At 54.9% G+C, this 27,641-nt stretch overlaps 2 protein-coding genes across 3 annotated transcripts in view; both read left to right on the forward strand.

The window, feature by feature from the left end:
• Positions 1–10,241, forward strand: part of LOC116827815 (receptor tyrosine-protein kinase erbB-3) — a 16,215-nt gene extending 5,974 nt beyond the window's left edge. The window contains exons 12-23 of the mRNA XM_032785653.2: positions 64–183; positions 396–494; positions 879–1,064; positions 1,741–1,896; positions 2,244–2,319; positions 2,506–2,652; positions 3,157–3,254; positions 4,067–4,216; positions 4,558–4,626; positions 4,958–5,094; positions 5,278–5,411; positions 5,893–10,241. Of these exons, the coding sequence (XP_032641544.2) occupies positions 64–183; positions 396–494; positions 879–1,064; positions 1,741–1,896; positions 2,244–2,319; positions 2,506–2,652; positions 3,157–3,254; positions 4,067–4,216; positions 4,558–4,626; positions 4,958–5,094; positions 5,278–5,411; positions 5,893–6,443 (1,923 nt within the window). The 3' untranslated portion in view covers positions 6,444–10,241. The remainder of the gene's footprint in view (positions 1–63; positions 184–395; positions 495–878; positions 1,065–1,740; positions 1,897–2,243; positions 2,320–2,505; positions 2,653–3,156; positions 3,255–4,066; positions 4,217–4,557; positions 4,627–4,957; positions 5,095–5,277; positions 5,412–5,892) is intronic.
• Positions 10,242–10,795: 554 nt separating this feature from the next.
• Positions 10,796–27,398, forward strand: PA2G4 (proliferation-associated 2G4). Of its 2 annotated transcripts, XM_032785580.2 has the most exons (13): positions 10,796–11,122; positions 13,938–14,066; positions 15,292–15,397; positions 15,627–15,696; positions 16,982–17,074; positions 18,619–18,682; positions 20,911–20,989; positions 22,127–22,205; positions 22,437–22,570; positions 23,287–23,381; positions 23,845–23,972; positions 24,647–24,700; positions 25,537–27,398. In XM_032785580.2, exons 2-13 carry the CDS (start codon positions 14,012–14,014, stop codon positions 25,600–25,602), a joined length of 1,023 nt encoding a protein of 340 aa, XP_032641471.1. In that variant the 5' UTR covers positions 10,796–11,122; positions 13,938–14,011; the 3' UTR covers positions 25,603–27,398. The 2 variants fall into 2 exon arrangements, with proteins under 2 accessions (XP_032641471.1, XP_074917180.1); XM_075061079.1 differs by lacking the exon at positions 10,796–11,122 and having other exon boundaries at positions 13,905–14,066.
• Positions 27,399–27,641: the final 243 nt, after the last annotated feature.

Consider the following 27,641-nt stretch of genomic DNA (forward strand, 5'->3'; position numbering starts at 1 on the left):
GTGGGGGGGTCTGGGAGGGGCGGCCCCCGGCTCCGGTTCCACCATCTCTTTCTCCCTTGGCAGAGCCTTGAGCCCCTGGACCCCAGGGAGAAAGCCAACAAGGTGCTGGCCCGGATCTTCAAGGAGACGGAGCTGAGGAAGCTGAAGGCGCTGGGCTCGGGCGTGTTTGGGACGGTGCACAAGGTGTGGGGGGAGCTGCAGCCTGGGCGGGGGGGGGGGTGTCCTGTCCTGGGTAGGGGGAGGCTCAATGGCACCCTCTGGCCTGCAGCAGCCACAGCTGTGGGTGGGGGGGACGGCGGCTCCTCGCTGCTGTGGGGGAGCCCTGATTGGGGGCTGGGCTGGAGCAGCCCCTGGGATCCCAGCGCTGTTCACATTGGGGGTTCCCCTCCCGCCAGGGCGTCTGGATCCCGGAGGGAGACTCCGTCAAGATCCCTGTCAGCATCAAGGTGATAGAGGACCGGAGCGGCCGCCAGACCTTCCACGCCATCACCGACGTGAGTGGGGCCCACCCACGGCCAGCCTGGGGCCAGGCGATTGGCCCATCCAGCCCAGTGTCCCACCCCCCACTGTGCCACCACTGCCCTTGGCCTGTCTGCTCTGATGTCCTATCAGCGACCAGTCTCAGTGCTTCAGAGAGACGCTTAAAACGCCCATCATGCACTTCCTTGTGCCCCCACCCCCAGGGCCTATCTTGCCCACCCCAAACTCCCCCTGGCATCGGCGGAGGCTCTGAGGCTGCCAGCCCCGGCCAGCGTCACCCCATGTCCGTGTTCATTTGGCTGGGATCAAAGCCCAGTGGTGGGGAGTTCCACAGGGGAGCTGGCTGCTGGGGGCTGAGCCAAGGCTGTAATAGGGCCGGTGTCCCTCTGGCCCTGCAGCACATGCTGGCTATTGGCAGTCTGGACCACGCCTACATCGTGCGGCTGCTGGGCATCTGCCCCGGGACGCAGCTGCAGCTGGTGACGCAGCTCCTGCCACTGGGCTCGCTGCTCGACTACGTGCGCAAGAACAGGGACGCCATCGGGCCACAGCTGCTGCTCAACTGGTGCGTGCAGGTTGCCAAGGTGAGTTGCCGCCTGGCACTCGATGGCGCGGCCCCAGGGGTCCCCTCCCCACCGGTGTCAATCCGAGGCTGAGCTGGGAGCCAGCCTGGTTCGGGGAAGGCAGGGCCCAAGCAGAGCTGGGCTCCAGGTGAGGTGTCCTTGGCCGCAGGCTCATGGGTGGGGCTGGCCAGGCAGCATGAGCAGGGCCAGAGGCTGGTGGTAGCAGCTCCCTTGGCTGCCACACTGGGGGGGGGACCCTTCCAAACACCTGCCCCCAAAGGGCTGCTGTCCTGAAGGGAGGGTGAATCTGCCCTGTTCATCTCCACTGGGGCGTTAACCCTGAACCCTAATGGGGGCCGTTCTGAACATGTTGGTGCTATTAACTCTCTCTTCTAAATCAGTGGGGTGGTGGGAACAGTCTGTGGCTGTGGGTGGAGCTTTGCAGTGGTGGGAGGTGCCTGATGCCATGGGAGGAGCTATGCAGGTCATGGGGGGATTTTGAGGCGGGACCACTTTAGCAAGCGCACTCTGCTGGCTCTGCAGTTGTGGGTGGAGCTTTGGGGCTGTGGGTGGAGCCTGAGGCTGTGGGTGGAGCTAGGCCAGCCTGCTGCCCATCACTGGTATGAAACCCAAGTGGGCCCCCCCAAGACACACACACAAATGGGTCAGCCCCCAGTACTCTGCCTCTCGCCCCCAGGGCATGTACTACTTGGAAGAGCATCGCATGGTCCATCGGAACCTGGCTGCCCGCAACATTCTGCTGAAGTCGCCCAACCAGGTGCAGGTGGCGGATTTCGGCATCGCCGACCTGCTCTACCCCGACGACAAGAAATACTTCTACAATGAGATCAAGGTGGGGCGCAGCCCTGGGACCCCCATGGTCCCCCCCAAGCCCGCTCCGGGGGCAGGTCCACTTCCCCGAGACTCCCTCCCCTTCCTCCCACCCCGGGGCCGCCCCTGCCAACGTGGGGCCGGTGTCAGAAGTCTGCAACTTCCCCAGCAGAGGGGGCGGATTGGGGGGTGTCTGGGGGGGCCCTGCATTCAGGGTCCGCTATTCTTACCAAGCGGAGCAGCGTGTGGGTTAGAGCAGCCCCAGGTACCCATGGAATCTGGCCCCAGGGGTCTCCCCGGCTCTGGCAGAAGCAGCCCCCAGGTGCCCCCCGCCCGGGTAACGCTCCTTCCCCGCCTCTCGTCCTGCAGACGCCCATTAAATGGATGGCGCTGGAGAGCATCCACTTTGGGAAGTACACACACCAGAGCGACGTCTGGAGCTACGGTCAGTGCCTGCCATGCCCTTGCCCTCGCCCGCAGCCGGGAGCTGCCCCCCCAGCCTGTGCCCTGCCCTGCTCCCACAGTGCCCCCTGCTGAGTCCCATGTGCACCCCCCCAGCGCAGAATTCCCCCCGCCCACCTCCCCTTGCAGCCCCTCCTGGCCTGACCCCCCACCCGCCTGGTCCCTGCAGGCGTGACGCTGTGGGAGATGATGACGTTTGGGGCAGAGCCCTACGCGGGGATCCGGCTTGCTGAGGTGCCCGACCTGCTGGAGAAGGGCGAGCGGCTCATGCAGCCCCAGATCTGCACCATCGATGTCTACATGGTGATGGTGAAATGTGAGTCCCTGTGTCTGTCTGTCTCGCTGCCGCCCCCTGCTGGGAGCGCTGGGCCCTGCCCTGGAGGCAGTTTGCAGGGGAGATTGGCCCAGCCTGGCGGAGCAGAGCCCGTGGCTGTGGGCTTGGGAGGGGGGCGCAGGTCTGGCCTGCACCGTGGCCACTGAGACTCGTGGGAGGGGCGGAGGGACGTGCTGTGCTGCTCCCCCCCTGCAACTGGCACTGACTCCGATTGCAGGGAGGGGCGTCTCCCTGTGGTCCCAAGGGAGAGCCGTGAGCTGGGGGTCAAGCGTGTTGAGGGGGAAGGGCTGGGGGCCTCACAGCTGGGGCTAGAGCCCTGAGGAGGGGGCCAGAAGATGCCCCCCACCCCGATGCACTTTTCCAGCTGTCCTTCTCCCTTCCCTTCCGTCTGTCCTAGCCCCTCAGGTGGGGTCCGTGTGGCTGGGGGGAGTTGGGGGGGCTGGGTGTCACCTCCCGCCGGATCTCACCCCCCATGCCCCCCGCCAGGCTGGATGATCGACGAGAACGTCCGTCCCACCTTCAAGGAACTGGCCAACGAGTTCACTCGCATGGCCCGCGACCCGCCCCGCTACCTGGTCATCAAGGTGAGTGCGTGGCCCTGGGCCGTTCTAGGTGGGGGGGGCTTCCCTGGGCCCTCAGGGAATCCAGCCTCTAGCGTGACCCCCCCACCCCCATGAGCCGCCTGGTCAATGGTGCATTAGCCCTTTAAATCCCACCCCCCAGCATAAGGGTCCCAGGTCCTGCCCCATCTGCCCCCTCCCCGCTCCATGCCCAGCTCCCTGGGCTCCCTGCCTGTCACATGCACCCAGGGAGCCCCCCTGCCCCTTGCGGGGATCCTGTCGCTGGGCGTTCCCAGCCCCCCGGCTCCCCACTCCTCTGCTGCGGGGGAGGGGCAAGACCTGCTCTAGACAAGGGTCTTGCCTGCCCCCCTCCCAACCTCCTGCCCTCCATCCTGCCCCGGGAGACATTAAGCAGGGGCGGCTCTAGACATTTCGCCGCCCCAGGCACAGCATCAAGCCGCGGGGGGCGCTCTGCCGGTCGATGGTCCCGCGGCTTCGGTGGACCTCCCGCAGGCGTGCCTGCGGAGGGTCTGCTGGGCCTGCAGCTTCGGTGGAGCCATGGGACCAGCGGACCCTCTGCAGGCACACCTGCGGGAGGTCCACCGAAACCGTGGGACCAGAGGACCCTCCTCAGGCACGCCGCCGAAGGCTGCCTGTCTGCCGCCCCCCGGCTGGCAGAGCGCTCCCCATGGCATGCCGCCCCAAGCACGCGCTTGGCGTGCTGGGGTCTGGAGCTGCCCCTGGCATTAAGGTCCCCCTGGCTGCTCAGCATTGGGGGCTGGGCCCCATTAACCCCTCGCCAGCTCCTGACGCGGTGTCTCCCCCCCCTCGTGCAGAGGGAGAGTGGGCCGCTGCCCCCCGCCGAGCCCCCCCTGAGCGATAAGGAGCTGGAGGACATGGAGACGCTGGAGCTGGAGGAGGAGCTCGGCCCCTTCAACACGGCCAGCAGCCTCTTTGCCTCCAGGCAGCGTGTGGACTACGCCCGGGTGAGAGATGGCTGCCTCCCCCTCGGCCTGTACCCCCTCCAACATCCTGGCCCTTCTGTGGGGAGGCTAAAAATCCTTCTTGTAAAGGATGGGAAGGGGGGACCCGCATAGCCATGTGGAACACCCCCCGCGGGGGGAGGGGTTTCCTTCCTGATCCTGGCAGCGCTCGGCCTTGCAGCATGAGACCCGGTTCCATGTGTCGTCACTCAGTGCTGACCGCCCCACCCAGCCTGCGCCTGGGGGTCCCGCAGACTGCGTGTGCCCCATCTCCCTTGGTCCCAGTGCCAAGAACCCCCTGTCCTGGGCCGAGCAATCACCATCCTGCCCCTCTCCCTTTGCAGAGCCCGAACCTGAGCCCCCCAGCTGGGTACATCCCCATGAACCAGACCGGCCTCAGCAGCTGCCGCCAGGTACCCAGCACAGTGTATAGGGGGTGCGCCCCATGGACGGCCTCTGCCAGAGGGTCCTGTGGGGCCATTGGGCGGAAGTGAGGGGCACCACCAGGGCTGGAGGGGGCAGGGCTAGGCTAGTAGGGCTGCGGGTCAGGAGTGAGGGGCACAGGCGGAGCTGGGTTGGGGAGAGCCCAGGGCTGAGAGAGCAGGGGGCTGTGGGTCAGGAGTGAGGGGCACCGATGGAGCTGGCTGGGTCAGGGCTGGGGGTCAGCAGTGGAGCAGCTGGGCTAATGCTACCCGTGCCCGGCGACTCCTCTCCTGACCCCGTCTCTCTCCCCACGTCTCCCAGGGCACCGGGCTGGGCTCCCGGCAGACCCTGCGGATCCGACAGGAGTCAGTGGGCCGCACGGTGTCGGAGTCGTCGGAGGGCCGGGGCACGGCCTCGGAGTGCGAGCTGATGGAGGAGCTCTCCCTGCCGGGCAGCCTGTGCCAGGGCCTGCCCACCCTGCCAGGGAACAATTCCCAATTCCCAATCTCCCATCCAGCCTGTGCCAGGGCCTGCCCACCCTGCCAGGGAACAATTCCCAATTCCCAATCTCCCATCCAGCCTGTGCCAGGGCCTGCCCACCCTGCCAGGGAACAATTCCCAATTCCCAATCTCCCATCCAGCCTGTGCCAGGGCCTGCGCTCCCGGGGCGACAGCGCCTACCTCTCCCAGCGCGAGAGCTTCCCCCTGCCTGCGGGCATGGCCGACGGTGAGGACGACATCAATGGCTACGTCATGCCGGATAATCACGGCCGAGGTAACGGCAGCCCCAGGGTCCGACCTCAGGGCCCCAGGCTGCTTCTCGCAGCTTCCCTGGTTGGGACCCTGCTCCGGGAGTCAGGGGGGCGGTCTGGGTCTACCCTGCCACGAAGGGGCCCGCGGGGGTGGTTATTATCTGGTCGCTACCTGGCCTGCTGGGCTGAGACCCAGCAAACTCGCTGCAGCTGAGGCCTTGAAACTCACGAGCTGGAGGTGGGAAATCTCTGGGTCCCGGTGCCCCTTCCCCTGAGCCACTCGGTCCCTCCTGCCTCACTGGGGACTCTGGAAGGAAGCTGCCATGGGGGAGGAGAGCCAGCTGCCTCTCCCATTGTGCCCGGGATGCTGTGCCCCGGCTGCCCCCTGCGCACAAGGCAGGCGGGCGAGAGGCCACGAGGCAGATCAGACACACACCCCGTCTCCAGCTGCCACCCCCTGCCGGCTGCACCTAACGCCGGCTTGTCGTCGGCTTCCCCCTGCAGAGCGAGCGGGCAGCGCTGCCCGGGCAGTGCGGGACAGGCCCCTGGGCTGCGCCTCGGAGCCGGAGGAGGAGTACGAGTACATGAACAGACGCCCCCCACAGCCCCGGCCGGCCTCCCTGGAGGAGCTGGGCTACGAGTACATGGACCTGGGCTCGGAGCGCAGCGCCTCCCTGGGCAGCGTGCTGAGCTCCCAGCTGCCCGTGGCCGGCTGGGAGGTGGCCGCGGCCGAGGAGGACTACGAATACATGAACAAGCAGCCCAAACTCAGCCAGTCCCGGAGCAGCGTGCTGAGCTCGCCGGGGGCCGGGCGGGACGACTACACCTGCATGAGCGCGGCCGTCCCCCGGGGCTCCCCCGAGGAGCAGGCCTACGAGGTGATGGAGGCCATCCTGGCGCCGGGGAGCGGGTACCCGGGCTGCCAGAGCTCGCCCTGCCCCAAGAACGGCTTCATGAAACCCCTGCGGAGCCTGGAAGCCTCGGACTGCGCCTTCGACAACCCCGACTACTGGCACAGCCGGCTCTTCGCCAAGGCGGACGCCCAGCGGACCTAGGGGGCAATGGGGGGAGGCCCAACTCGTCTGTCCCCGGGGGGCAGGGCCATTGGATTCCAGCACCTGCCCACCTCTCGCTGAACGAGCCCAGCCGGGGGGCTGGGAGCAAACGTCCTTCCCCAGCCCGAGGGGGTATTTACAGGCTGGGCAGAAATGGCGAACGCTCCCTTAATGGAGCAGCAGGGACGGGGGCCTGCCCCTGTGTCTGTGCCCATTGCATGCTGGGATGCAGGCTGGTTCTGGCAGCTGGGGGGCAATGCACTGCCCCACTGTGAAATCAAACTAGTTGGGGGGGGGGGAGCCCTCTCCCCTGTTCCGCCTCAGGATCACAGACATATAGACGCAGGACAGGTACCTACATCTGGTGAGGTGGGCAGGGGGGTCGGGCTGCGTCCTCCTCTCCACCATCATGGGAAAAGCCTCCTGCACTGAGCTCCCAGCATAGGGCCTGGGGGCATTTGGGGCCCAGCCATGGATCAAGCACGTGGGGAGCAGCTGGAGGAGGGGCTGCCTCATTCCTCACCCCCTACCAAGCAAACATGGCGGGGGGGGGTCTCCTTACACCTGGATATGAAGAATCCCAGAGCTGCTCCAGGCAGGGCCGTGGGGTGACGTGAACAGAAGAGGGGGCTGCTAGTTTGGGGTCTAGTGGGTAAAACGCTGGACCAGGAGCCAGAACTCCTGAGATCTATGTCCCAGACTTGCTGCTCTGGGCCTCAGTTTCCCCCTCTGGGCCATGTAGGGAGTTAGAGACCTTCTCTCTCCCTCCCCCCTGCAAACCGGGGGTGTCCCAATGACTGCTGCCCCCTCCCTTGCCACTCCTGCGCTAGGCACAGCTTAGGAGCGGAGGCTGGAGCCGGGTGAAGAGTCGGTGGGTCGGGTTCTGTCCCGTTCAATCCAATATCCGCTGGGGTAAGAAGCCCAGCAGGCGGAGTCGGATCTCGATCCCCCAGGGTGATCAGAGCCCGCGCCTGGGGGTGATCCCAGCCTGGGGCCTGGGAACAGCAAGGTCAGCAGGCTCCATCCCTGGACCTCCCCCTGGTCACGCCGTGGCAGCCGTGCCCGCTGAGAGGCGGGGAGCTAGCTACCGATGGGGGTGGAGGGACAACACCCCAAGCCTGTGGCAAAGAAATGAAGTTGATGTTTTTGCACTGAATCCCATGGCAAGGTTCCCTCCATGTGCGAAGCTGGAGCAGGCTGGCCTGGCCCGCAGGCTGCCTCCCTGCCCAGGGCTCCGGCCTGCGCTCCCATCTTTCCTCTCCTCCGTGTTTGTTACGGGCCCGCGCGGTCTGTGGGGGTCGTGGCCAGTGTCTCGGCTGGGTCTGGGTACGCCAAGGGCTGCTGAAGTGTTTCTCTCCTCTGCAGGAAGCGGAGCTTGTGTGCCCTCCTTGTCACCTCCCCAAATGAAGCAAGGGGGGGCTCTGAATTGGCCCCACTTGAGGCCATGGGATGTCAGTGCTGTTTACCTGGGGGACTCACAGCGGGTCTGAGCAGCCTTGGTTAAAGTGGCAAAGTCAATGAATCCTTGGCAGAGGAGAATTGTCTAGAGGTTAGAGCAGGGACCGCGAGAGTCCGGATTCCGGGGTTCTGGTCCCATCTAAGAGGGAACTGGGGTCCTTCTTTGCTCTGACAGCTGCACTGCTCCCAGCTCCAGGAGGAAGGGGATGTCTAGCGGTTAGAACAGGCTGTCACTCTCTGAGCTGTGGAAGGGGCATTTCCGCCCAGCCAGAGGGTGGGGCGGGAAGGGGGGACAGACCATACTACCAACGTGTGACTAAAGCGTGGACCTGCACGGGAGGGAGGAAGGGAGTGTGGGGCAGGTTTCTCCGGCCTCCTCCCCTCCCTCTTGCAGCCGGCTGAGCAGGGGGGCGCCAGCCCCATTGCGCTGAACTGGCTGTGGAGATCAGAGATCCTTCTGGGGTGCCCAGTGAGACCTCCTGTCTGCTAGAGCCGTGGGGAATTACCGACTCGTGATCTCCCCCCCCCACGTGGGGCGGGGTGCATGACACATCTCAGTCCTAAAACACAGCCCTGCATGTCTGGGCTAAGGGATCCGCGCAGGCACCTTGCTAGCAAGGCTGGCACGGGGCCCCTGCCTGGCACACGTCTCAGAGCTGCCACTCTGCCCCCTGCCGGCAAGTGGCACTGACGTTCTCACGTGGGAAGGGTTTATTGTATTTCAGAATGAAAAGTGGAAAGAAGCCTGAGGTTCCCCCACCCGCTGTGTGCTTCACCCAGGCTGCGCTGCTCCATCCCTGTTTATTTGTTTGAAATGCAGGAGCCGATAGCCTGCTGGGCCCGGACTCCTGGGTTCTAGCATGACAAGGTGAGGGGTTTGCTGTGTTTTCTGCCCAGGCTCTCTAAAGGAGAGAACACTAAGGAACCCACCAGGGGAGAGCTGAGCATGGGGGCTGCACCTCTGGGCCTGCACCTTCCTACTAAACTCAAAGGGGCTGATCCTGGTTTTGCTTCCAGCCGGACTAATTCTAGTGAAATCACCGGGTCCAAATCCTCTTTGGGTTGTTTACACCTGTGCAAAGGGCATGTAAACGTGGCAGCTCGCACTGGCAGCATGCTGCAGGGATGCAAGTGAGGACCTGAGATGCAGGGGAAGAGCAGGTGCAAACTGAGCCAATCCAATTTGCTAATTAGTCCTTTTAAAGAAACACGTGTGATGCCTCCAGTAGCCTCGCCTGGATCTTCCAGAAGAGCCCCCCCCCCCCTTGTAATTTTCATAAAGGTTAATGCACTGGAAAGCAGGGAGTACTTTTTTCCCCCCTCGTGTCCTTGTTTGCATTGTCTTGCTGTGCGTCAGAACTGGTGGAATGAAGGTTAAAAGGAATCTCTGAGCTTTACAGTTTTATCTGTGGGACTCACAGCTGCAGGATGAAATCACTTTAGTGTTTTGTGTTTTAAAGGAACGAGAGACTTACAGGAATAGAAACACCATTTGTGTGACACCAGCTGGGATAAATGTCCCAAGGTTCACAGGGAATATGCAGCTCAGAAGGGAATTTACTGTTATTGCATATTTAGGCTCTGGTCTTGGAAGGAGATGCAGAGAGTTGGACTCATGTAGCACCTGGGATGTATTTATTAATATAGGGGCCTGTCAACAGATTTGCTATGGCAGGAGCTAGGCAAACCAACTACATACAAACTGCAGTGTACTATAGCCTATGGCCATAGCGAATACAACATTGGTGAAGGAAGGAAATTGTACAGCACGTGCTGTGCTCTGCGACAGTGCAAACAAATGTTCTAAAGTCAAGGAGGTCTCTGGGAGCAGCTGTGCCAACCTCAAGTATTCAAAAACCACGAACTCAGCTATAAAATCCTGGTTGGTTTGTTTTTTTAAATGAGTTTGGTTTGGGTTTGTTTTTTTAATTTGCCTTCTGGTTTCTGAGCCTTTAGGTCTGACAAGGTGTTGTATTTTTAAGCTTTTCCGTGCGGCCATGAAGACTAGAACCATATTTTATTTACTATGAAGCTTTAAGAAAACACCAAATGCAAAACTGTACACTGAGCATTGGCAGCGCAAAGGAAGGGCCTTTCCGGGCACATCTCACTGCCAGATCGGGGCCATACGTGTGTTGTTACAGGTGGGTGGGGACTGGTACCTTCCTCTGAAGCGTTTGGCATCCATCGCTCTCGGGCTAGGACGCCGGGTTTGGCCGGGCCCATGAACCCCCGTGTGGGAAGCCCTTGCTCGTGCCGTCTCTCAGTTTTCTGTGCTTCCCATCACTGAAGGAGTTTTAATGTATTTTTTTAAGACAAAATAAAAGTGACGCTTATGAACATGGTGCCCGAGTGTGTCCCTGCCGGATGGCTTTGGGAGGGGAGGGGGGCTGGCATGAAGAGTGGGTGGGGCAGGGCAGGCAGACCCTGGAGATGCCTCTCCCCACATGCCCCATGCCAGGGGGTGCCTGCAAGAGGCAGTTTCTTCCCCCTCCCTTGGCTGCCATTGCTGAAGCTCCAGGTCCTGCTGGAGGTACCTTGGGTTAGACCCCTCCCCACAGCGTGCACCCCCAGCCTCCCCAGGGGTGCCCTGTGCCTCCCCCACGTGGGGTGCCCCCTTTCTCCCCCTCCCCCTTAGTGTGAATGTGAATCCCTTTTCCCCCACCCCCCTCGTGCCCCCTTTCTTCCCCTCCCTGAGGGTGCCCCTCCCACCCGTAGGGCAGCCCCTCCAGTTCCAAACCTCTTTAACTGAGGGCCCCTCAGCCCGCTGGGATTTGTAGTCCAGGCCAATCTCAGCCTACAACTCCCAGCGTGCACTGCGACCCGCCGGCCCACCCGCCATCTCGGAAAACGCAACTCTGCCCCTGTTCGCGCGAGAGCTCCTGGGGCGCGCTGCATGCCGGGAGCCGTGGTCCCCGACGCAGCGGGCGGGGCCCCTTCCCCTTCGCGCGGCGCCTGCCGGGAGTCGTAGTCCGGCGGCCGAGCGGGCAGGGACTCCCTGCCCCGCGTTGCCCCGCGCGGAGCCCGCGCTCTCTTCCGGCTGTTCGCTCCGGCCGGGTCTCTCCTCAGCGGCGGCGGCGGCGGCGGTTCCAGCGCGGGCAGGGCCAGGCCGGGCCCGGGCGGCGCCACCATGTCGGGTCGAGGCAGGAGGCGGCCGAGCTGACCAGTCTAGCCGAGGACCTGGTGTCACCAAGTACAAGATGGGCGGGGACATCGCAACCGTTGAGTGCGGGACGGGGCGGCGCCGTGGGGGTGGTTGTCCCGCGGGCGCCCTGATGCCCCCCCATTGGGGGAAAAGGCAGCGCCTCCCTGGGCCATGCCCGCCCCTCCCCCACGCGGCTTCCGGGGGCCCGCGGGCACGCCCCCCCAGTTTAAGGCGCGGGCAAGGGCCAGTCCTCCCCGCGTCCTTGGGGCAGCCCAGCACGTGGCCAGCCGCCCCCGCGGTACGGGCCCCCCCGGCCCTCGTGACGCCCGCCTCCGCGCGCCCGCCCGCCCCCGCCCCCGGCCCCCTCGGGCAGCCAGCGCGGAGTTGCCGCCGCATGGTCCCCCGGCGCCTCTGCCATGTGCGCTCCCGCGCCCGCGCCGCTTCCTCCGCCTGGGCTTTTGTTCGCGGCCCCTGGCGGCGGGGCCCGGGGGCCCAGGCCCGCCGTTGCGCCGGGTCAGCCCCTAGCCGCTGCCTGTCCCGCGCCGCGCGGCCGGCGATCCGGAAGCGCAGTGACAGCTGCCGGGCAGCGCGGCTGGCTGGGGTCCGGCCGAGCCTGGCCCGGCCCGGGAGCGGCTCGGGGCCAGGACATTGGTGGGGGGGGCTGCACACGTATGTCTCACCAGTCACCTGTAAACGTGTATCCTCCTGCGATGCTCTGCCGCAAGATCTAGCGCAAAGCGAGGTACTTGCGTTTAAATGGACAACCTGCCCAGCTCTCATTGCTGAGCGAGGGACGGGCTCCTCTCGCTGCCTTTCCACAACCAGATCTCCACAACTTTTCATGAGTGGTGTTACCCGAGTGTTTGGATTTTAATATCTAAACTGTATCGTTAAATCTATTCACCTACCTGTGCGCCATTGCTGATTATGTGCTCTGTGTATCATATGACTTTTAAAACCAGCTTTGTGTTTGTGGATAATCTGAGCACTATACCCAGATGTACAGACGCTCTTTTCTCAACCTATGTTTATATAATTTTTTTTTAACATTAGCTGTAATAAAAGAAGTTAAATCTGTTCTGATCGGTTTAATGGCACGTAGGGGGCACTCCTCATGGGAAAGTAAAATGGTCACAGTATTTCTCTGTACGTCACAGATAAAACATTCAAAATCCAGAATAGTTACAAGGTTTTACATTTTCCTGATTTTTCTCTTGATTTCTTGACCTCGTAGTACATGTATTTAATGATGTAAAGTGCTTTTAATTGATGGAATGAGGCTCTGTATAAGTACAAAGTACAGTTAATAGATGTTCCTTGGCCAGTGCCATTAAACTGGTTTTAACTTTCCCATTCCCTAATGGATATTGATCGCCATTTATTTTGCTTCTGTGTGAATGTTAACACTTCATATTTTCATCCTGCTCCTTTGCAACATGATGGCATAAATAAATACTGGTTTTGTGATGATTTTTAGATAGACTTAAAAAACTCACTTCCAAATTCACAGTTTATGTATCAGGGGTAGCTGTGTTAGTCTGTATCCACAAAAACAAGGAGGAGTCCTGTGGCACATTAAAGACTAACAGATTTATTTGGGCATAAGCTTTTTGACTTAATTCCTTAACTAGGCTCTTTCCATCACATAGGACAAATTGAGCAAAATATTTCTGAGCAAACGCCTTTTATCCAGGGATCTAAAAGCACTTTACAATTTTGTAAGTGTCAAGCTCCAAATAAGAATTGTCCCACTTTGTCAGAGGAGGGAGGGGGAATGAAGCCCAGAGGTGAAGTAATGGCATGTGGCCAGAGGTAGATTTGGAAACAGAAGGAAAGTCCTGGCTCCCAGTGCTTGTACATACTGACTGTTGGCTCGTGTGCAAACCTGTTTGCTGGTCACCCTCAAATAATTCGAGAGACTTCCCTGGGGCTGCTCCTGTGAGTAAGGCAATCGAGATTTGTTCACAGATGTGACGCTGGAATACTTCAGGAAGAGCCCCATGCTTCAAATCTTTTCTTGCCATTTATAAAATAGAAATATATTCTGTGATGGGATCTCGGCATCCCAATAAAGCCCTTTGAAGCACTCGAAAAGCAAAACTATAATACCTCCATAACCAAATCCATGCAATGTTTTGTGACTAGGGAATATAACGTTTTGTAATCTCTGGTGCGGCACACTGTCAGTGAAGTAGCTGCACTAGGAAGAATGAAAGGAAGCAAAGAGTTAGTTCTGAAATGCTTCTATGTGCAATTGCAGGAAGGTGGCTGCAAAGTGTGAGACTAATGTAGGTAGCTAAGCTGCACTTGTTCTGTGCTGTTGCCAACTCTGATGCCAAGTGACTTGTCTCAATGAGAAACGATATATAATAGTCCTTGAAACCCACAATAGCAGCCCTTGTTCCTTTGATGTGTGACACACACAGTCTCCTGGGTCATTTTTGAACCTCTTCCTGTAGCCCTGACTTCTGAAGGGAAGGAATGTGGGAGAACAGTGCTGCTTCCACTTGACTCCTTTATTAAACAGCCCTTGCTGTGTGTGTAGGTGGGAGTGGACAGGTGTTTGACATTTCAAGGGCATCTGCAGTTCAACACTTCATGTGAACTAGCACAGAGATGTGCACACATGTTCTTGCAATCAGAGCAAGGTAGTGCTTACTGGACTTCCTGAGTCAGTCCATAGATGCCAGTTGTAAAAAATAATAATGATAAAAAAATCAAAGTTGTGCATGTTTGGTGTACTCACCTGCAGTGAAAAGTTGAGCCACCAATTTTAATCCTTCCTGCAGCACTGTTATCTATAAAGGGTCTCATATCTTTTTTAAAGATATTGGCTGTTTTTAGTTAACGCATCCATTTCAAATTCAACAACACTGTGTGTCTGAACCCAGGAGTCTTGCGTGCAGTGGTTGAAGCAGCTAAATCTGGAGGGTCTGTTCTCAGCCTGTGTGAGAAAGGGGATGCCATGATCATGGAAGAGACTGGCAAAATCTTCAAGAAGGAGAAAGAAATGAAAAAAGGTAAAGTACAGTTTCAAGGGTTCCCTTGCAGTGCAGGGCTCTTTCCTTTTCTCTTTGTTTCCATCACACCATACAGTGAAACTACTAAAATGCGTAATGAAGATTGTTTCTGAAAGCTGAATTCCAGGCTTCGTGCTTCTCACTCTCACCCCAAATTTTCTGCTAAGGAACAGGGTACAGCAGCTACCACACAGCACTGGGTAGTTTGAGGTTCACATTTGGATTAGCCAGCCCATTCAGACAAACTAGATTTGTTTTGGAGACAAATGCCTTGTCTACCATACTTCCTGGTCTGTAGTTTTCACAGGATTTCCATGGCTACGTAAAGAGCCATGGTGAGCATCATGGTTCCTGGCCCTGGATATTTGAGGTCTCTTGAGAGAAAGATGATTGCTTTAAACGCCGTTCTTCCACATTTGTCTGTCTGGGCTGGAGTTGGTCTGATGCTGGGAGATGCAGCAAATGTTTGTTCTGTTTTTGGCCAAAGGGCTGTGCCCAGAGCACAGAACAATGCTTAAAAAGTCAGCGTCAGACCCCAGCTGATCTATGTTGGTACTTTAGTGCTTTGGTTTTAAAAGCACTGTCCACCATTCAGCAGTCCTCCACTGCTCGCAGGTGCTCAGCTGAGGAGATAAACACCCTAGAGGCTTTGATTTTCCCCGAATAGGAGACAGCTAGTCATAGGCAGAGCGGAGATAAGAATTTTGAAATTCATGACTTCCTTTCATGTGCTCCGACCCTCAGACCATATTGCCTTGTGGTCTCAATTGATTTGCTGTCTCCTTACATGTATGTCATAAGAGTTAGTGACTCATTTAGCTTTGCTTAAGTCTCACACGCTCCAAACGAGCGGAGTTCTGTTCTTGAGAAGAGTTCTCTCTTTGGGCACGGACAGACCTGGCTTAGCTTGAGTGAGCTGCCGAGGTCGCAGCATGAGGTAGTGCAGCTCTATATTTTTTTTTTCCCCACTTTATTCTCTGGTGCATCAGAAGAGACTAACAAACTAGACTCCTGGTTGTATCCTGCATGTATGAGCGGCAGGTTGAGGCTTTGAATCACGTGTGCATTTGGACCCGTGCAGATCGTTTGTTGGCTGCTCTGTGTGATGGAACATGGGGTGCTGCCTGCATGGTGTCTTGTAGTCCATGATGGCAGGGTCCGTATCGCCGAAGTACACACAGGTCTCGTGCAAGTGTGATCTCACCATTATTCCTTTTGGTCATAGGTATTGCCTTCCCGACGAGTATATCGGTCAATAACTGTGTCTGTCACTTCTCCCCCTTGAAGAGTGACCAGGACTATATCCTCAAAGATGGAGATTTGGTCAAGATGTAAGTCTCTGAGCTATGCTATCGTGAGTTGAATGTTGGCTTCTGCTGTTTACTGCTGCTAGATCTGTTAATTGCGATTACAAACTGGCTAACCCTAGGAAGTATTGGCCAGGCAAGTGATGCATTTGAAACATACCCTGTTCCGCTAATGTCTTTAGAGGTCATAAAGAAGTTTCTTGAGTCATGAGACCCTGCCTGCAACTAATCCAGTTTTTCCTCTTTGTGTTAGTGACCTGGGAGTCCATGTGGATGGCTTCATAGCGAATGTAGCGCACAGTTTTATCGTCGATGCAGCGAAGGTAGGTTTCTTGCCAATAGCTTGAGCGGAGAGCTCTCCCACGCTACTTTCACATCAGGCAAGGTTCAGCAAAAGCAGGATATAAAAGCCCACGCTTGAGTGCCCCTGGTTGCAGAGAGCACCTGACCTTGGCAGCAGAGCAGAAGTCTGTGCATCGATGAGTTTGGAGAACATTAACAGAAACGGTGTTTAAAAACAATTAATCATTATTCACCTTAGAAAAGTTGGGATGCTGAACTGTTTGAATGTTAAAGTAGATCAAACACAACACATGCGAAACAAATCAAATGTTAGCTGAGCTGCGGCAGATGAACTGCACTTATGGCTGCTCTGTGGTGAAAGTCTGAGAGGACAGTGTCCTGGGTGCATGGAACTGGCTGGTCAAACTGGACTTGCTGCACTCTGCTGGCTAATGTCGAGAATCATGTTCCTTCTGCCACCACAGGAGGCTGCTGTGTTCACCTTTGCAGCTCTAAGCTCAGGTGATTTGTACAGCAAGTTAGATGGCCTCAGGACCCAGTCCCCACTACACACTTCTCTTGTCTGAACTTGCAGCACACTGGCTTGTAAGTGGCTGTATTTACTCGGGGCAGTGTGACATGTACAGGCCTGGTGTGTGTTGGTGGAGGTGCTTGCAGGATGTGGGTGGTTGATGGCATAGACCATTGGTCGTGGTGTTGGGAAGTCACGCACGCAAATAGCATTCAGGGAATGCCACCTAGGGAAAAAAAATGTGTTAAATTTGAATAAACTTTTCATGTAGGCAAAGTTTAAACTCATGTTTTTACCTGTAGCCCTTGGAGGAGGATGTTAGTGAATCAGACAAGCTCCTGGGGGCAGCAGTTCTCTCATGAACATGTTGACTTGATACTAGGGCTAGATGCTAGAAAGCAGAGTTGAAAAAGAGCGCTTAGATCTCATCTTGTCCAGGCTCCTGGCTGCTAAAGGACAATCTCCAGGGCTTTGTCTTGTGTAGTTCTGGGGGGGTCAGACACATTACACAGCGCTCCTGCCTGTAGCTCTGGCATTTACGTTTCAGTTCTTAAATTTATTTCAGCTGCAGCTGGCAGTAGCTAGCCCCTCTGACAGAGCGGAGATGACTGAATAGGTTGGGGAGTTTGAACTCTCCTCTTCGCAGGGTCCCTTCCATGCTTAACAAAGTGGGAGGGAGGGAAGGGCATCCTGCCGTGTTACGGGTGGGGTCAGGATTGGAGCTCTCACTAGCACAGAATTCATCCTAGAGAGCGGAGAAAAGACATGCTTCAAAAACAGGCAACTTTTTCCAGGAAACCCCGGTGACGGGTCGTAAAGCTGATGTCGTCAAGGCGGCTCACCTCTGTGCAGAAGCTGCCCTGCGCCTGGTAAAACCCGGAAACCAGGTGAGAATGGTTCGGTGCTCCCCAGATGTATCTAGAGAGTCAGGAATGCACACGCAGACCCTACCCTTGCCCTGTACGTGTAGAAATTGAAAGCTGTGACCTTCTCTGAAAGGGGTGGATCAACTGTGGGGAAACTACAGCCAGTTGGCCATAGACAGCTGAGCCACATTCTGGGGTGAGAAGAGCTATGCTGAGAGTTGCTGTGGCTTTAACGCTGTATGCAGGGTTAATTGGCCAGAAGTCTTTGAGCTCTGCTTGGGAAGAAGCCATTGTTACACAGGGGCTTAGTGCTACTGCTTGTTGTCCCTGACTGAAGACAGCTGAGCACTCTGAGCCATTTTAAGGGTTACGAGTCACTGACAGCAGACTGCGTGGTCAGATGCTCTCCGGGAAGGAGCAGATGAACCTTGTTTCACTGGGTTGGTGGCTTGCTTTTCAGTTTGAGGCGTGGCGAGCAAGAGAGCAAGTGTGAACCTGTCACACTTGCTGGCTTATGTCTGTGACCTGCATCTTGGGTTTTGCAGATACTTCGGACGTGCACAGGTTTCACTCTAGCCAAGTATGAAACCCAAGGAATAGACTAGCTTTTGCTAGTCTCTTTCACAGTGGTTGTACCTTGGAATTTACATCAAGGTGGTGGCCCAGTGGCCGAGGTCAATCGGCATGTATGGCTGTGCCTTAAGCGCCGTAGAAAGTCAGCGCTTCTCCAATGAGAAACTTCCAGTCAAAATGAGAAGCAATAAAATCCTAGAAGTTAAAGATGGCAAAGGTCCTAGGTCACCTCTAACCCATCCATTCTCCTCAGTGCACAGTCATCCTTCGCTTATTTATTTATTTGTATTGCCAAAGCGGGAAATGTAGCCTGGGATCCCGTTGTGCTTGGGCTTGCTCCATTTTCCTTGGGAGCCTGTCACATTCTAATAGAGCTCGCTGTTCGGGAATGTTTCCTAATAATTAGCTTAAGTTTCTCTTTCTTGATTTCATGCCATTCCTCATAACCCTTTCCCTTGGGGCCCTAAAGCACACTTCTGTCCTTGGGGTTCACACTTCTCAAACACTGCTGACATTCTCCTTTTGTCCTTATTACCAGCCTCCTTCCATAATGACTAACAAGGTGACCTGTGGCAAGTGAATTAATCTTGCTGGGTTTTAGCTCCTTGTTTGTAAATGGGGATAATGCTCCAGTCCCTTCTTCCATGCTTGGTTTCTCCTAGTAGTGTCCGCCCTGTAGATTAGGATCTGTCTCCTACAATGTGTGTGTACAGTGCCTAGCGCCATGGGGACTCTGGACCACTGCCATAGCACAAAACACACCTTTTTTTCTTCTGGATTTGTATTTTTGCTGTTACCTTGTCATTTTTGAAGGTATGAAATAACACACAATCTGCGATTGTTTCAGCTCCCTAAATGTTAGGGGATGTTGCAGGAGCCGCTCAGTTAGAGAATGCACTGGGTTCATTGCAGAACACAGATGAAATCTCTGGTGTATCTGTGGCTTGAATTTTAAAATCTTGACTTGTTCTCCTGTCTTCTTACTCCCGCAGAACACACAAGTGACAGACGCCTGGAACAAAATAGCACACTCATTTAACTGCACACCTATCGAAGGTGAGGTCTTGCTCAGCTCAGAGCAAGTGACAGCCAGAGGAGAAGTAGAGGTGCACTAATCCTATCCAGGGAGCCCTAGCCTACTCGATTCAAAACCTTGGGAAGCATTTAATGGTTCTGAGCATGGCTCCATGTCTATCACGGATTAGGACTCTGGTGCACTCTCCCCCAAGCCTGCTGCAGGCTCCCTGTGAGACCTGCCGGAAATCATTTAACCTCAGTGTCTCCAGTATGCCCGTTGGTACGGGGCAGATGTTTAACTGTGTAGGTGAGGGAATGTTTATAAATTGCTTGGAGATCCTTTGCTGAACGATGCTATAAGGCAGTAAGTGTGAGCGGCTCCCGTCAGTCGTTAACTGCTTGGCGTTTTCTCAGTAATGCCGTTCTGAACCAGTGAGTGGGAAGTTGCCTTTGGAAGCATCTTAGACAAATCAGACCATAATGTTTGAAAAGGTGCCTGGGAGCTGAGGTCACAGTTCTCAGTTAGGTTTAGCTTTGGAAGGGTTAGTTTCACTATATGCAAACAAACAAACCAAAACAAAGTTGATTGGTGGGTAACTGAAATGTACACATTGCCAAAGAACGAAAGAAAAGGGGTGCTTGGCAACTTAGAGGGGTGGTCCCCAAACTTTTGAGGGTCCTACCTCCCTTACCCCTGTCCGCACGCGCACAAAGTGTCTTGGAGGGGGTCATGGCAGGGATAAGGGGACCACACCTGCGGGGGGGATGTCGCTAGCGACCAAGGCTCTGGGCCGGCGTAGGGCCGGGGACATGGCTGAGGGTGTGACTGGAGCAGGAGTGGGGAGGGGCTGGGTAGTGCTCCTGCCCCCCCATGTCCCACACTTTGGGGACCTCTGACTTAAGAGTTTGATTTAAGACAGTTACTTTGTGTGTTTGGACATGTGATGTTTACAAATTTGTGTTTTAGTGGTTAATTAGCTTTGGGTTTTTTTTACCATCATTAAATAATTGTTGTCTGACCTCCCAATAAACTCCTGCATTTAACATTTAAATGGATAAAAATGGAAAGTAAATGCTTAAATATAAACATGGAAATTATCTGTCAAAATTATAAACACAAATGTTTGGACAGGTTCTGTTATCCTGTTGGTTTGCTCACGTAGTGATGTAGCTGTCAGTTACTTTGGCAACAAATCATGTCGCCACTGATCAGTTGAATCCCAGGACATACTGTAGCAGAGAGCTGCAGTTCCAAGACTGGGCTGTTTGTTACGTGGGATGTTGAGTAGGTCTCGCCAATGCTTTGCTCTGCGCTCTGGGAGAAAAACATCACCTCGGCTTCAGTGAGGGGGCGGCTGCACACGCTGTCAAGGGAGTTTAAGCAGCCACCGTTTTGGAAACGGTCGGGTGCCTTAATTATCCAGTCACTGGCAACAGCAGCATAAGGATCCGGTTTATGAAAAAAATTGGAGCTGTTTTCTGCCTCAGCGATGATCTCTGCCGCCACTGGCCGCAGTCCTTCCAAAATGGAGACCTGTTAGTTCCCTTGCTGTGGCTGGTGACTTGGGAAGCAGATTAGGAATGGCCTTTTGGTTTTCCTTGATAAATCTGAATTGTAACATGTACTGCAAAGCAGACAGGGAGACTGAGTTAAGCTCAAAAGTATTTGCTGAATGCCCCATTTGCTAGACTGTGCAGGAGGGACATAAGTAATCTAAACACTGGCAAAAACATTTCTGCTCCACGCGTCCCTGGAGACGCTCAAGAATGCATCGTGCAGAGACATTGGATGCCGGTAATCCCCATGCAACTGCTGATTCTCCTGGTAGCTGATGTCCCAGGCTACAGAGACTGAAAAGAAGAATGTTGGCTTGTTTAAAACACATGCTGCATGATTTTAGGGGGGGCTTAGACCATGTCCTCCTAGAGTCACCGCTGAGCCAGTGTGGTCCAGTGGTTAAACTGTTGTGCTGGGAGTTGGAAGTTGTACGAAGGAATCGATCTGTAGCTGTGCCTTGGACCTAGGACATGCAATTACCCCTTTAAAGTGGGGACCTTTGCTTTGTCACAGAATAGTTGTGTAACTCAGTGAATGAAGCCGTTTGAGATGAGGTGGTGGTAGAAAGGCAAACGGTCTCAAATTTTAGCTTTGCTGTTCTCCCTCTAGCAGAAAGCTTAAGGGCACCTTCTTGGAGCGTTAATAATGCAAGTCACTCGGTAGCTGGTTTGCAGCTCTGAGGTGCTAATGGATTCTCCTAACTTGGCAGGGATGCTGTCACACCAGCTGAAACAGCACGTGATTGATGGAGAGAAAACGATCATCCAAAACCCTACAGACCAGCAAAAGTAAGTCTCCTCTCCGGGATTGTCACTTCTATCAGCAGCATTGCGAGGGGGTGTGAGACCAGACCTGCAGTGAGAATCCTCTCTCTTTTCTAGTCCTGGCCTGTGGTGCCTGGCTGGGTGGATGGGATAGTGGGTGTTGGTTAGCCCAGAGTCTTCCATTTTTTCTTACATTAAGGTAATTTGTGATGCTCTGCACTGACTGAAGGTTGTTACTCCCTAAACCTTTCGCTGGCACCTGTGCAGTCAGCTGGTCATTCTAGAAAGTGTCCCCAATACGCAGAGACCAAGGAGTGACTTCAGCGGCCAGCGAACTCACCAGCTGTTCCCAGCTGTGACAGTGGATTGCTCTAATGGTGTGAACTAGATTGAACCCAATCGAATTAGTTCTCATAGGCTGCCATTTTCAGTCACATCTTGGACCCATTTCCTTCCCTTCGCTTCCACCAACTCCTCCCTTGCCTTCAGGGATAGGTTCTGGTTGTTTAGACCCAACATTGAGGATTTGGGGGTTTTTAAAATCTAAAATCTACTACGTACATTGGAAAGGCCATCTTTGTGTTTGGGGTTCGTACAGTGCCTGGCACAATGGGCCCTGGTCCATGCCTGGGGCACCCAAGTGCTACCATACAAATAACAGAGAATGAATGTTACTAGAAAAGTTTCCATGACATTTGTTTAAAATATCTTTAATTAAAATCGATCTGTAAGCTGCAGTCTGGCACTGAGCTAATGCAGGACGTACTGGAAGTGAAAATGACCCGTCTGTGTTCTAGGCTGAGCGAAGTGCAGAGTAAACAGCATAAGTGATTAAAAATAAACTTGTTTCTTGAAGTCCCTTCCATCTTAATGATGGAAGATGGCTCTGGTGGCTAGGGCAGCGAAGAATTTCCTCAATGATGGTTGTCTAGCAGATCTCTACAACCCTTGCAGACCACTTCCATGGAGTCTTGCCTCTGTCTCCTGTGTGTTGGTTTGATGAAGCTTCCCTAATTGCTGTGCAAAGCGCCACACGTGCATTTGTGGTGCTCTGTGCCCCCGCCCCCCAGCTCCGTACAGCAGTATTACTAGGGCAAAGGGGGATTTTTAACCTTGTAGAGATGTCTCACTTTGCTCACTTGCCAAACCTCTCCCCCCTAGGAAGGACCACGAAAAAGCCGAGTTTGAGGTCCATGAAGTTTACGCCATTGATGTGCTTGTCAGCACTGGGGAGGGGAAGGTGAGTGTCCTTCAGCATGGTGTTACTTTGTGCTATGGGGACTTCAGAATCTGAGCATGGCCTGGGAGCCAGGCTCCATCTCTGTATGCCGTCACTTCACCTCCTTGGGTCTCCATTTCCCTGTGTGTAATCGGGGAGGGCTGGCCGTATTTGTGTGTGGGTACCGAAGCCCCAGCATGCACTCAGTGCTATCGTCTGTGGCTTGTGTTTGAATCTGGTTTGTTCTCTTAGGCAAAGGATGCTGGCCAGAGAACTACCATTTACAAAAGGGACCCCTCCAAGCAGTACGGCTTGAAAATGAAAACCTCTCGTGCCTTTTTCAGCGAGGTGGAGAGGCGCTTTGACACTATGCCATTTACTCTCAGGTATTCCCTCTTCCTCCTTTCACAGCCTCCCTGTCTGCCCAGAATAGGGGCCTTGCAAGAGCCCTCACCTGGTTATTGACAGCTGCCCTGTCACAGAGGGTGCTGTTATGGCCCGGTTTTCTGCAGCTGGACAAGTCGTAGGGAGGGGATGTGATAGACTTTGATGTTTCACCCTGGCCAGGAGATTAAGACCCCTGTGAGGATTTGAGACCCTCCTGCGCCTTTGCAGGGGGGGGTTGCAGCTGAAATACAAGGGGACCAGTCCTGTCGTATTCACAAAGAGTGGAGTCACAGCTGTGTCAGGACACAGGGGTAGTTCCAAGCCCCCTTTTTTGACTGATGTGCACTTTAGCAAAAGGAAATTATCTCCCAGGTTAATGCTCCATTTGAGCCTCAGAGCGGTGGGCTTTTTCTGGGATTCTAAACTAATACCTTGCATTCACTTTGCTCCATTACCTTCCTGAGCTTTCATCTCCGCACCTGCTGCCAGCCATCCTGCACCAGCAACATGCTGCAGCCAGGCTGGCTGCTTGTCAGGGAATGGCTGAGTAACGTCTTCAGTCAACCCCCCAGTGGGAAGTTAGGCAGCAGGGTTGGGTCTGTAACTTGGCTCGCAGGGCTTCCCCCTCCTCTGCTGAAAATGGTTGTCGGTTGTGCGATCCTTAGAGCAGCGAGAGGCAGAAGCTCAGGTCCATGGCGCTCTCCCTTTCTCACAGGGCGTTTGAGGATGAGAAGAAGGCTAGGATGGGGGTGGTGGAATGCGCCAAACATGAGCTGCTCCAGCCTTTCAATGTCCTCTATGAGAAGGAAGGTGAGTCCGGAGGGGCGGGGGGCTTGCAGGAGAGCACAGGGGCTGGTCCACCCCGGGTTCCCACTGTAGCCATGTCCCTGCAGGGCGGTGCTGGGCAGACACCTGCTCCCAAGGAACCAGGAGATTTCTTCGCTAAGTTGCTCTTAGCCCCTGGGTTGCCAGATCTTGTGTAAGAACAATCCCAGTGGTGAGATCTGCTGCTCCGTGGGGGATAATCTCCCCAAGGTGGTGATGAACGCGCCATCAGTTTGGTTCACTTAAAGATAAGCCAAGAGGGCCTGCTTCAGGAACGATCCTGCCCTGAGCGGGGAGGGACGCCATTGAAACGCTGCAGATGCAGTTTACTGATTGTCCCAGGCGGCTGCGACGGCAGGAAAGCGAGGTGGACTTTGGGTTGTGCGCTGTTCCCCCGCCGTCAATGTGTAGGCCGGCGTGGTGGACTAACCGTGATTCTGCTTTACAGGCGAGTTCGTCGCCCAGTTCAAATTCACAGTGCTTTTAATGCCTAACGGCCCCATGAGGATAACCTGCGGCCCCTTCGAGCCAGAGCGCTACAAATCCCACTTTGAGGTTCAGGATGCAGAACTGAAGGTCAGTCCGAGGAAATGCATTTGCTTCCCTGGAGTGCATAGAAACGCATGAGTCACCCATTTCTGGGCCACACAGGGCAGAAACAAGACCCAGTTCACCGCCTTAGGGGGGTGCGTGAGGCATGCAGTTGGACAGGAGATGGCAGGTTGGTCAGTCCCCTTGGAGTGGTGGGTTGGTCTTTATTCTCGCTCAGCTGTTTGGATCTGTAGAACCCCCTGTAAGGAGGGCTGAGAGGCCAAGCTCCGGTAGAGACAGAGTGCAGGTTTGAGGAGAAAGCTGAGCACCAAGCGGAGCCAGCTGAAGCTGTCTGGGGCATGGTTCTGATGTGCTGCTCTGCATGTGTGCGAAGGTGGCAGCAGCATTCAGAGCAAAGAGGAGTTGCAGTCCGATTTCTCAGTGGTTGTGTCAGGAACATGATCTCCAGCAGGCTCCCCCCAAGTCTCCCACCTTGGCCACAAATGGCACCTGTTTGGTCACGGGTGTGTCGTGCTTTCCTGCAGGGCCGTGGGGATTCAGAGAGGCTGCATGTAGCGAGCGTCATTGCCCAGGACGTGCTGCTGTTCCCTTATAGCTGGCAAAGGCTTGTTTTGCTACATTGGCATTCCCCTTTACCCGCAGTCAGAGCAAAGAAAACATCTGTGTCCCGGCTGCTTACCGTCTCTTCCTCTTCCTAGGCACTGCTACAGAGCTCCGCCAGCCGGAAGACCCAGAAGAAGAAGAAGAAGAAGGTAGTTTAGTTGTCACTTCATAATGGTTGATCACACACATGCACGGGTTAACTGCCTCTTGGGAGACCCCAAACTCTCCACTCAGGCCTTAGCAAAAAGGTATTTTGACTCCTCTTAGCCTAGCAGAGCCCTTACGACTGCGGAAGAGAGAGATGGATTCTGTTCCGGCTCATGTGTTGTCAGTGGGATTATTCTCTCCATCCCAAATTCTGTTTGCTCACTGGCGGGCGTGTGACTACCGCCCCTTGTCTGGAGTGCAGTTGCACAGATGTAACTGAAAGCAGAATTTGGTCAGCAGAATCTTTACCACTGGCTGGCCAGAAAGAACTCAGCATGCCTCTCAGATCCCAGAGTGAGTCTGCAGCAGTGGCAGACAGAGAGGCTGTTTTCCCGCTTGTAAACTGATCAGCCTTGATCTTGAGTCATTGAGGCCTGGTGATTTGTAGCCAGGTACCAAGGCCAAGCTGCACCCTGGGAGATGTCAGCAGGGAAAGGGGCTAGCTCAGCTGAGATTTGACCGGCTGGTATTGCTGATAAGGTGGGGAGCTTCAGGAGACTTTTCTGGGTGGCAGGAGAGAACTCTTCTTGCACCAACATCAGAGATCCTGGGAAGGGAAGAGATGCCCAGTACTCCTGACAGGAGATGAACTGTGTTTGCGGGGGTAGGGAGGCTGGCCTTCGAAAGGGAAGGGTGGCCCTGACACAACAGACTATTGCAGGGTGGGCGACTCCAGGGTGCTGTGGGTCTGCGTGTCTCCGGGTTCTCTCCAGAAGTAGTTAGCGTTTCTCCCCTCTGAAGCAGAGTCACTTATCCCTGTTTGGGTTCGTTTCCGCAGGCATCTAAGAACGCAGAGAACGCTACCACAGGGGAAACAGCGGAAGAGAACGAAGCCGGCGACTGAACAGCTCCAGCTCCCCTCATGTAGCACCCGAGTCTCTCGCACGCTCCCCCCAAAAAATGAGAAACAAAAATCTAGTGCTGTCTGTCTCTTTACACCCTCAGTGACAGGCAGCCTGGACTTCCCACTGACAACAGCCAGCTCCGATTGACTCTGCTCTGAGGGAGGATTCGCTCTGCAACTTCAGACTGCTTTCCAACCAACCAACCAACCAACCAAAATAATAAAACCAGGAGTAAAAACTAGTCTATTCCCCACTCTTTCTAACCTTTGATACTACTCGTGCTTGTTCCAGAGGTGAGTGAGTACCCATCCCGTCCCGAGAGAGGGAGTGTAGACAGCTCTTCTTTCCTCCTCCCTTTCTTCACTTCTCTTTTTCAGGAATTTCTGATCCCTCTTGGTGGGGGTGGGATCTTTGGTCACATCTGACAACCAACCGATTGAAGCCTGAGAAGCACCATGTGCTTAGGGAGCTGGGAGCAGGGATGCTTCCCAGCGCTCCCCCTGCCCACAAGGACGTTTCTCTTCCACTTAAAACTGTTCCCTTGGTGTGGAATTTTCCCCTTTTTTAGCCTGTATATTTAAAATTGGGAAAGTCATATTGAATTTTATTCCTTCCCCTCGAGACCGTAGACCATTCAGCCTGTTGAGTTCTGGCTTGTGTTGGTTTGTGTCTAAGCTGTTTTTAATACACAGGTGTGATAAGCTTGTTTTTAACTGAGACTGTAATAACATAAAGAAGGAAGCACTCAATTCGAGCCATTCTTCCCCACTAACCCCTTGCAAAACCCCTCCTAAGGGCAAGAGGCATCTGGAGCGCCCACCAGCTTCAGTTCAGTACCTCGCCAGCGTTCTTACCTTCCCAGCATCACAGGGCAGGTCAGCATTCTTCCCCTCCCATACACCAAAACAGCTGCCGCTGCTTATATCACATACAGTCGGCTGTTTCAGAAGAATGCCCCTCTCCTCCCCACACGCCCTTCTGTGCCATAAAAGAATTCGGGAAATACTGCAGAAGTGAGTGGACCTGGGCTAGACTTCACCCCGGGAATCTCTTTTCTATAATGTGTCTTTTTTTCAAAGCTGTCCGGCTGAATTGTACTGCTCTGAGTGAGGGATTTGTTATCCAGCCAGGTCTCTGTCTAAGCACTTACTGTAGCTGGCTTGGGCGGCCGCCTGCCTGTTAACGATACCCTTTCTGATGAGCGCACCTGTGCTTTTCTGCAGGTCAAGTGCTTCCTTGGCAGTATTTGAGTTTGAAAATTTAAACGAGAAAAAAAGAACCTTGCAAATGCTACCAAAGTTTACGTCAGTAAAAGGAAATAAATGAGATTTTTTTTTCCATCTGTCTACAAACTGTCTGCTCCCATTTCTAAACTGTGTTCAGCTCTTCTAGGGGTTGGGTACTGTGGGCTGTATTCTGAAGGGATGCAGGGTAGCTGCCATCACACGCCTGTCGCAGGTTGGCTTAGCTTAGGCTGCTCCCAAAGGTTACCCATGAGCTGAAGGGAGAATAAAGCTGCCTTGTTCCTGAAGAGGAGCATTTATAAGCAATACTCTGTCTATTGCCTTCGGTAACGGAAGGGCAGGGCTAATCTTTCTCATTCACCGCTCTGATTTATAAACCACTACGACTTCTGGAGGTTTAGTTAATTTTCTATTTTTACTTTTAAATAACATTGGGAAAAGATGTACCTCTTGAGACACGAAAAACCATTCTGGTTGTGAAAAGTTTGAAACAGAATCCCCAAGAAATATTCTGTAACTGATTTTTTTCCAAATAAAATTGACTAGTGACACTGCTGTTTGGACAGAAGAATGGGTCTGCTGTTTTGGGGTCTGGTGCTGCAGGGGGCGGGGAAGGAGTGTGGGCTGTATTATTTCTGCAATCCATTTCACCCTACAAGGTTTTAAGGCATCTTGCACCCCATCCTGGGGTGCATCTTTGAAATGCAGCCACCTCTGGGGTGGAGGCTGCTGGACAGAGCAGAGCACTCTCTGCCAAAGGCAGGGATCCTTGGCCCTTCAAATCCAAACCCCAC

Source organism: Chelonoidis abingdonii, chromosome 26 (genome assembly GCF_003597395.2).
Source record: "Chelonoidis abingdonii isolate Lonesome George chromosome 26, CheloAbing_2.0, whole genome shotgun sequence".
NCBI lineage: Eukaryota > Metazoa > Chordata > Testudines > Testudinidae > Chelonoidis > Chelonoidis abingdonii.